Source organism: Melospiza melodia, unplaced genomic scaffold (genome assembly GCF_035770615.1).
Source record: "Melospiza melodia melodia isolate bMelMel2 unplaced genomic scaffold, bMelMel2.pri scaffold_35, whole genome shotgun sequence".
Lineage (NCBI taxonomy): Eukaryota > Metazoa > Chordata > Aves > Passeriformes > Passerellidae > Melospiza > Melospiza melodia.
The window spans coordinates 3,361,241-3,369,587 of NW_026948670.1; the positions used below are offsets into that span (position 1 = coordinate 3,361,241).

Here is an 8,347-nt window from a genome sequence, read left to right on the forward strand (position 1 = left end):
TTGGCCTCTGGTGACTGCCTCTCATCTGCCCCTGCACCACTGGGGCTCATTTGTTTCCTTCTTATGGAGACCATTGTGACACTGTGGAGGATTGTGGAACCAATGGGCCATGGTGACACTGCAGCCCTTGTGGAACCTGTTACACTCTAGGAACTTGTGGAACCAAGAGGAACATTGTGACCCTGCAGGGTACCATGGATCCCAGGGGCCACTGTGACACTGTGGGGCCTTGTGGAACCAAGGACATCATTGTGGCTCTGTTGAGCCGCATGGTCCCAAGGGGCCAGTGTGAAGCAGCAGGGCTTTGTGAAACCAAGAGGCCATTGTTGCATTTCAGGGCCTTGTGGAGCCAAAGGACCGTTGTGATCCTGTAGGGCACCATGGATCCGTGGAAATCATTGTGGCATTGCACGGCCCCATGGAATCATGGAGAGTATTGTGACACTGTGGGGCCCCACAGAACCAAAGGAACATTGTGACCCTGCAGGGCCTCATAGAGGGAAGGGGTCATTGTGACACTATGGGAATTTGTGGAACCAAGAGAATCATTGTTGCACTACTGGGCCCCAATGGAACCAAGAGGCAATCGGACACTTCAGGGCTTCATGGAACCCAAAGACAATTAGGACACTGTGGGGCCTTATGAAACCATGGAGACCATTTAGATGCTTAAAGACTTGTGTAACCAAGGGGCCATTATGACATCTGAGGGCATCATGGAAGCAAGAGAACCATTGTGACACTGCAGGGCCCTGTGGAAGCAAGGGAACACCAAAGAGGTATGGTTGCGTTGGTCTCCCAGAGGTCACCTGACAGATATGGCTGACCTTGGAATGTGGAAGGCCGCTCCCATCTGCCTCTGAAACACTGGGGATCTGCACTTTCCTTCTTATGGAAAAGAACTGTCCATCTTTTTCATGTATCCATGGCCAAAATTTGGATTCCACCTCCAAATTTCTGTGTATCCAAGGATTGCTGCCAGACTAAAGCTGCCAGGATGGACAGATCTGGCTGGTCTTTAACTTCTGAGTGACAGAACTCACCTGTTTTCCAAACGCTGGAAAGGGCTCTGTGCTTTTCTTTGTATGGAAAAAAAATCCTTCTCCAGGCAAAAATTTCTGTAATTAGGATTCCGCATTCATAATTTTGGATATCCAAGCTGCTCCAAGCAAACCTGCCAGGACAGACAGGTCAGGCTTGCCTTAGCCTCTGGTAGTTGCTGTTCATCAGCTCCTGAAACACGGGCACTCCATGGTTTCCTTTCTATGAAGACCAATGTGGCCTTTGGTAGCCTTGTGAAAGGAAGGGGCCATTGTGACACTGCAGAGCACCATGGATCCAAGGGACTTTTGTGACACTGTGGGGCCTCATGGAACCAAGGACATCATTGTGGCTCTGTTGGGCCACATAGTCCCAAGAGACCAGAGCAAAGCAGCAGTGTGGGAGTTAGCCTAGGTGTAACTTACAGTCAGCCAAATTTTACCCCGGAAGAACTGGGTGTGAGTTTCAAATCCTAGGAGTCATTTGTTTAACTTAGGGTGAGCTTGAGAGGTCTCCCATAAGCCTTTAGTGTTGTTATGCTAAGTTGTACAAGTTCTCCTCCCCTAGTGGTTTATTGATTACTTTCTTCTTCTATATGGGTATTGTTCTAGTTTTCTAGCCCCAAGTGTATATATTGTAGCTTCCGCTTTGTCTCAGGTCTTGGGATCCTGCCCCTCATACTGTTCTCAACTCCTCCATGTTTATTGTTTTTCACCCTGTTATTAAAGTTCTTTTTGAGCAACTCCATTGAACCCGCACCTTTTCATTTTTCCCAACCTCGCCTTTAAGTCAGGGAACCAGAGGAGTTTATTGCAGCCACCCTCATTTGGTGCCTGAATAGGGACTATGACATTCACGGCTCCCTGTGTCAGTCATGTCAGTTGGGGTTAGCTGATAGATAGGCCAGTGCTCCCTGGGATTTTGGATTGTGCCAGGCCCGGTGGATTCATCATTGCTTCAAGGGACCTTGCCCAGGATCAGCAGGAACGATGACGGTTTCACCTGTATAGGATTGCAGGCAGGTTTGGGGAAATGCAAGACATTTACTGCCCATTTTGCCACTGTGTTTTTACAGTATGGACCCACATCCCATTATTGATTTGGGGTATTCTGGTGGCTCTTCCCCATAAAGCAGAGACAGAGAAAAATGGGCAGCCAGATGTCTAAAGTAGAAAGGAGCATATGTGGATGCTTTAATTCTCACTGATCATGGCCAAATATCTTCAAAGAACCAAATAAAACCAATCATGAGGTGGATCATTAAAAATTTTCCAGATGCCTCTGCTGGCAAAATCCATACCATTGAGTTTTGGGACTCAGTGGGAGCTAAACTGTACATCCTTTCGATCAAAAGGGACCACAGTGCACCACACATGCTACCCATCTTCCACACTATCCTTGAGACCCTTCACCAGCAAGCACTGTGTTGAAAACTCAATCCGTTGGTCACTCCTAACTCACTCAGGACCTCCCCTCAAACCTGCCTTTCTCAGACTTTCCATGATGGTCCAAGATGGCGATGGCCATGCTGTCTTGGAACATCATGCCCTGGAGACTCAAGACAGGAGCCCGAATGTGGCTTGGGAGCCCAACCATCCTCCTTCCATCTTGGCTCCTCCACTTCCTGCTACCACAACCTTCTCTTCCGCCCTGAACGAACCTCCAGACTCCACCCCCACAACTGCGGGTCATGCCCCCACTGTCAATCATGCTCTCCCCTCTAGACCATGCCTCCATTTAAGGAAGGAGACTGGCAAATAGCCTTGAAACTCCTCATTGCCCGGTATGTTATGAAAGAAGGGGGCATAATCCCAGGTATCAGCCATTGGTTTATGGGGAAATCAAGGATTGGTGTAGGGCAGCTAAAGATCATAGGAAGTACTTACCTTGTTTTAATGGCCTAATGAGGGCGATGTTTACAGCACGTCCTAACCCCCTATGATTTAAAATATATTATGACCATGTTTTTGTCACCTACAGAATACACCCTGTAGGAAGGAGGATGGAAGTGTTTACTAAATCAATTAATAGCAGACTATGCTAATAATGAGGCAAGGGTGGAATTGACAATCAGCCATCTAGCTGGAGAAGGACAACACAGCCTACCAGATGATTAAGCAGTAGGTATCCCCAGAGAAGTATTGGATGATATCAAAGAGATGCCTTTACAAGCTTTAATCCAGGTATCAGATGGTAGCACCCGAATTTTTTACTACCTTGGGTGGCTGCAGCTAAAGCTTTAGGACAGTTAGACCATCCTGGGTGCCTGTTCAGTAAGCAAACCAATGCTACCTCCCTCACATTGAGTGGCCTGCTCTCAGACATAGAAATCATCAGACATGCCACCTTGCAGAACAGTGATAGAGTTTTTACTCTGGGCACATGGGCATGGCTGTGTAGATTCTGAGGGCAAGTGTGGCATGAACCTCCCCAGCCACAGTGAGTCAATCCAGAAGAGCACTCAGGTACTGAAGGAAGAAAGCTTCAAGAAGCTTCATGTGGAAAACAAAGACTGGTTCAACAAACACTTCCAATCCTAGGGATTAAAGGGTTGAATGATGACTAGCTAAAACAGCATCTTAGTTGTTGTTGTAGTATTGTTAATTGTCCCATGGTTGTTTCAATGATCTTAGAAAGTCTTAGAAAATTCTTTCACTTCCATCTTTGTTGTAAAACAGAGAGGGGGAGATATGCAACACAGGACCCCTTGGAGGAGATAATTGGAAGCCAGAATGGAACAAAAATCTCTCAGAGACTCAGTGTGGGAAGGAAAATATTTAAAAGTACCTAAAAGTATTCTTAAATCCAAAAAGTACCTTAAAACCCTTGAGTATCTCAAGGCATTAATGAGTGCCACTGAGTGTCAGTACAAAGCTCTCAAGGGACTCATTAAAGCAGAGAACTGGGGCCATGATTGTACAAACCTCTACCAGAGTCTGTATCAAAAGGGAAACACAAAGTACTTAAAATAACTGAAGTACCTTGAAGCATTAATGAGCCATACGGAGTGTTTTTACTGACAAAGCATCTCCTTTGGGAGAGGGACTAATTACAACAGATAATTGGAGGCCATGACTGCACAAACCTCTCAGAGACTCAAAGGCAAAAGCCAAACCCAAAATTCTTTGAAAAACCTGCAGTCCTTGCAGGGAGCATGAAGGAGCCCCCAGGGCCATTCCTGAGCAAGGCTCCCCAGGGACTCCTTCCAGCAGATCCTTGAGGCCACTGAGATGTGGGCTAGGGGGGGATGCTGAGGGCAGGACAAGGGGCTGACAGTGCCCAGCCTGGCTGGGGCTGTGCCAGGAGGCCCCAGGGCCTCAGGACAAGGTGTCTCCTCACAGCCCTTGATGACACAGACCCTGCTGTGCCCCAGGGCACCAAGATTTGCCTTCTCTTTGTCCCCACCTGTCATCACTGCCTTCAGTTCTCTGCTCTGTCTGGGGCCTGGGGACACTTTCTCAGTCATGTCCCTCAGTGGGACCCATTAAAAGTCCAAGAAACTTTGGAGTTGGATTCTAGCTTGGAGTTCTGGAGAGCTTTCTTCAGCTCCCTCTCCGGGACTGATGTTCAGGGCCTGAGCACAAAGCCCCAGAGGCTCATTAAAGTCGTGGTGCTGTGTCTGTGCTGCTGAGCTGGGCTGGGCTCCTGGCACAGAGGCAGCTCTGGTAACCAAGCAGAGCTTCAAAAGCACATTTCTCTTGATGAGCAGCTCTTCTGCCAGCCCAGCAGGGCTGGGGCACTGCCTGCAGCCACCCCAGGCACAGCACAGAGGCACAGAGAGCTTCAATCAGTCAGGGCTGGGAAGGTGCTGAGAAGTGGCTGGGGCAGAATCACTGCCAGCCCTTGGCACAGCAACCTCTGGCTGCGGGACAATGCAGTTGCAGCTTCTGGAATGATCTCCCAAAGCTGGAACATCCCAATGCCTACAGACTCTGTGAGTACAACTCTGAGTATTTCTGGTTCAGGGGAGGTTAAATGCTCTTGAAGCTCTGACATGCTGAGGTGTTCTGATCAGTCATAGAATATTTCCAAGACAAGGATTTTTATACAAATGAAGAAATTGCATAAGATTTTATATTCAATTTCCTACTATTGGAGAATGGAAGACAAGGGGAAATAAATACAAAAGGTTGATTATGATTTATTAATTATGAATTTTGAGACAAGTGCCTAAGACATCTGAACTGTTCCTATTAGTGATCAATAGTTTCACAGGAGATCCCTAATGTGCTTTCAGACTCTCCACAGGCCATGGACAGCACCATCATCACGTTTGCTGGAGCCATCATGCTTAGTCTGAGCTGTCCTTTCTCCAAGCTGCAAACAGAACCTGCCCCCAGCCAGTGCCCTGCAAACAGGCAGGGTTCTGTAGGGTCAAGGAGAGTGCACAGAGATTTGGGGTCTGTGAGTGCTGGCAGGGAGAGATCAGGCACAGGGAAACACCTACAGGAGGAAAATCTCCAGGAAGGAGAGAGAAGATCAGACAGTGAGAGAAAACAAACCCCAGCAATGCTGGGGCAGGGAGAGTTTAGAAATGTCCATACGAGACCCTCTCTCTGAACAAGCCCCCTCCCTCCTGTGCCCCAGCCCAGCCTCTGCCCTCAGGGCCGGGGCTCCAAGGCGTGCAGCCCCTCCTGTGCAGGCAGAGCTGCAGCAGAGCCGTGGGGCAGCTCTGCAGCCCTGGGCCCAGTTCCCTCTGCAGAGCACAAGGCTGGGAGCAGCTGCCCGGCCCTGGGGGCTCTGGCAGGGGGCACAGCTGGCTCAGGGTGACGCTGTCCCCAGTGCCCGGCTCTGGGCAATGCTGTCAGGGCAGCCAGGGAAGGAGCTGCATCTCCCTCAATCCAGTGCCATCATAAGGACACTTGGAAAACTCTCTGAGATTTCAGTCCAAGCTGGGAGCTCCAATCCAGGGTACAAACACGTCCTAGAGCATCTCTGAGTTATAAGATTGATGGGGAAAGGCAGAGGTATTCTGACACTGAAATGCTGTTGCTTAAATGAGCAAAGTGAGTCTTTGGCTACAAAAGTGGACCTGGGCTGGGGTGGATCCATCATAATGCAGCAGCACCTGGCTGTAAGAGAAACATAGGAGTGTGAACATAGTTCATTTGTGAAAAATGAAAGCCCAGAAAAACTCCAAACAGAATGAAGTGACAGATCATCTTCCCTCAGTTGTCACTAATCATCTTGCCTCAGGGAACTCACTCTGTTCTACCAAAGTGCAGCAGAAATGCTGAGGGTTTGATATCCAAAAATAGCAGGACAGATATGGGGGCAGCTTAAAAAGAAAAGCACAGAACACTTAAACACAGAAGCGTGTCTGTGTGTGATACAGAAGCGGGTGATTTTCATTAGAGGTATCTCCTCTAACTCTTCCCTGTCCTTTCTCCATGAACAGGCCCCATTTTCAGTCCCAGCAAATGTCCAACAGCAGCTCCATCAGGCACTTCCTCCTGCTGGCATTGGCAGACACGAGGCAGCTGCAGCTCCTGCACTTCTGCCTCTTCCTGGGCATCTCCCTGGCTGCCCTCCTGGGCAACGGCCTCATCATCAGCGCCGTAGCCTGCAGCCACCACCTGCACATGCCCATGTTCTTCTTCCTGCTCAACCTGGCCCTCAGTGACCTGGGCTCCATCTGCACCACTGTCCCCAAAGCCATGCACAATTGCCTCTGGGACACCAGGGACATCTCCTACACAGGATGTGCTGCCCAAGTATTTTTTTTTGTTTTTTATGCTACAACGGAGTATTTCCTCCTGACCATCATGTGCTATGACCGCTACGTGTCCATCTGCAAACCCCTGCACTACGGGACCCTCCTGGGCAGCAGAGCTTGTGCCCACATGGCAGCAGCTGCTTGGGCCAGTGCCTTCCTCTATTCACTGCTGCACACAGCCAATACATTTTCCCTGCCCCTGTGCCAAGGCAATGCCCTGGGCCAGTTCTTCTGTGAAATTCCCCAGATCCTCAAGCTCTCCTGCCCCAAATCCTATATGAGGGAACTGGTGCTCATCACAGTTACTGTGTGTTTAGGTCTTGGATGTTTTGTGTTCATTGTTTTCTCCTACGTGCAGATCTTCAGGGCTGTGCTGACGATCCCGTCTGAGCAGGGACGGCACAAAGCCTGTTCCACATGCCTGCCTCACCTGGTTGTTGTTTCCCTCTTCCTCAGCACTGTCATCTTTGCCTACCTGAAGCCCCCCTCCATGTCCTCACCATCCCTGGATCTGTCCCTGTCAGTTCTGTACTCACTGGTGCCTCCAGCCCTGAACCCCCTCATCTACAGCCTGAGGAACCAGGAGCTCAAGGCTGCAGTGTGGAGACTAATGACTGGATGGTTTCAGGAGCACTAAACTGCGGGTCAATTTCTGCAAATGACATGTAATTAAAGTCATCTCTGATAGTTCTGCATGGTTTCATTTTGGAGGTCTGTTTTCTTTGTTTTACTTTTTAATATTTTCCAAAAAGAAATGTCAATGTCTGTGCAATTTCTCATTTGGTTTCTCTCCACCTTCCCTGTGCCCACAGACTGTGTCAATGAGGGGCTGCACTCTTGATGCCTTAAAAGGAATTAAAGCATCTCCCAGCAGAGTTTTCTGCTGAGATGCCCTTTTGCTGCCTTCTCTGGAGCTGCAGCAGCAATGTCTGTGTGCAGAGCTGGGGGCAGATCAGTGCAGACCCAGCAGCTGTGCCCAGCAGCAGCAGCAGCACTTGGTGTTGCCAGTGCTGCTGCCATGGCCCTGCCCCGCTGCCCTGTTGGCCCTGGTGTTGCTGTAGGGCCTGAGTGCTCTCGGGGCCAGGCACAGTCCTGGGGGTGGCAGTGCCGGGGCTGCAGCAGGGAAAGGCCATGGGCACTGCTGGGGCAGCGCTGACGCCTCAGCCCAGGGCCTGGGGGCTCCAGGCTCCTTGCCCAGCCTCTCTCAGGAACACACCCAGGCCAATGCTCAGCACAGAAAAGCCCCGTGAGCAGCCCCAGGCTGGCCGTGGTCAGGCTGGGGGCAAACAGCATGGCTGGGGCTCTGCAAGGGCCCTGGGGCAGATGGGAAGGAGCAGCAGAGCAGGGGCTGATCCATCCCCAGTGTGCTGGACAGCCCAGGGCAGCGTCCCAGAGCGTCCTCATGGAGCTGCCAACAACATCCCCCCTCTGCAGCCCTGGCCTCTCCCCCAGCTCACACAGGTGCCCCATCCTTGCAGGCACAGACACGGCAGCACTGTCTCAGGAGCCCCTGTTTGCATTGCACGCAGCAGGCGGGAGCACCCCCATGCTGTTGGTGTGGGGACATGAACCTGAGGGAGCACAAATGTC

General features: G+C 50.4%; 1 protein-coding gene across 1 annotated transcript; it reads left to right on the forward strand.

Moving 5' to 3' along the window:
* The first annotated feature begins 6,461 nt into the window (after positions 1 to 6,461).
* LOC134434357 (olfactory receptor 14C36-like) lies at positions 6,462 to 7,394 on the forward strand. Its single transcript, XM_063183025.1, has one exon. It carries the CDS (start codon positions 6,462 to 6,464, stop codon positions 7,392 to 7,394), a length of 933 nt encoding a protein of 310 aa, XP_063039095.1.
* The last annotated feature ends 953 nt before the right edge of the window (positions 7,395 to 8,347 follow it).

What these genes read in the sequence shown, in the direction of transcription:
- LOC134434357 (XM_063183025.1), top strand. Translation starts at nt 6,462, where the DNA reads ATGTCCAACAGCAGCTCCATCAGGCACTTCCTCCTGCTGGCATTGGCA.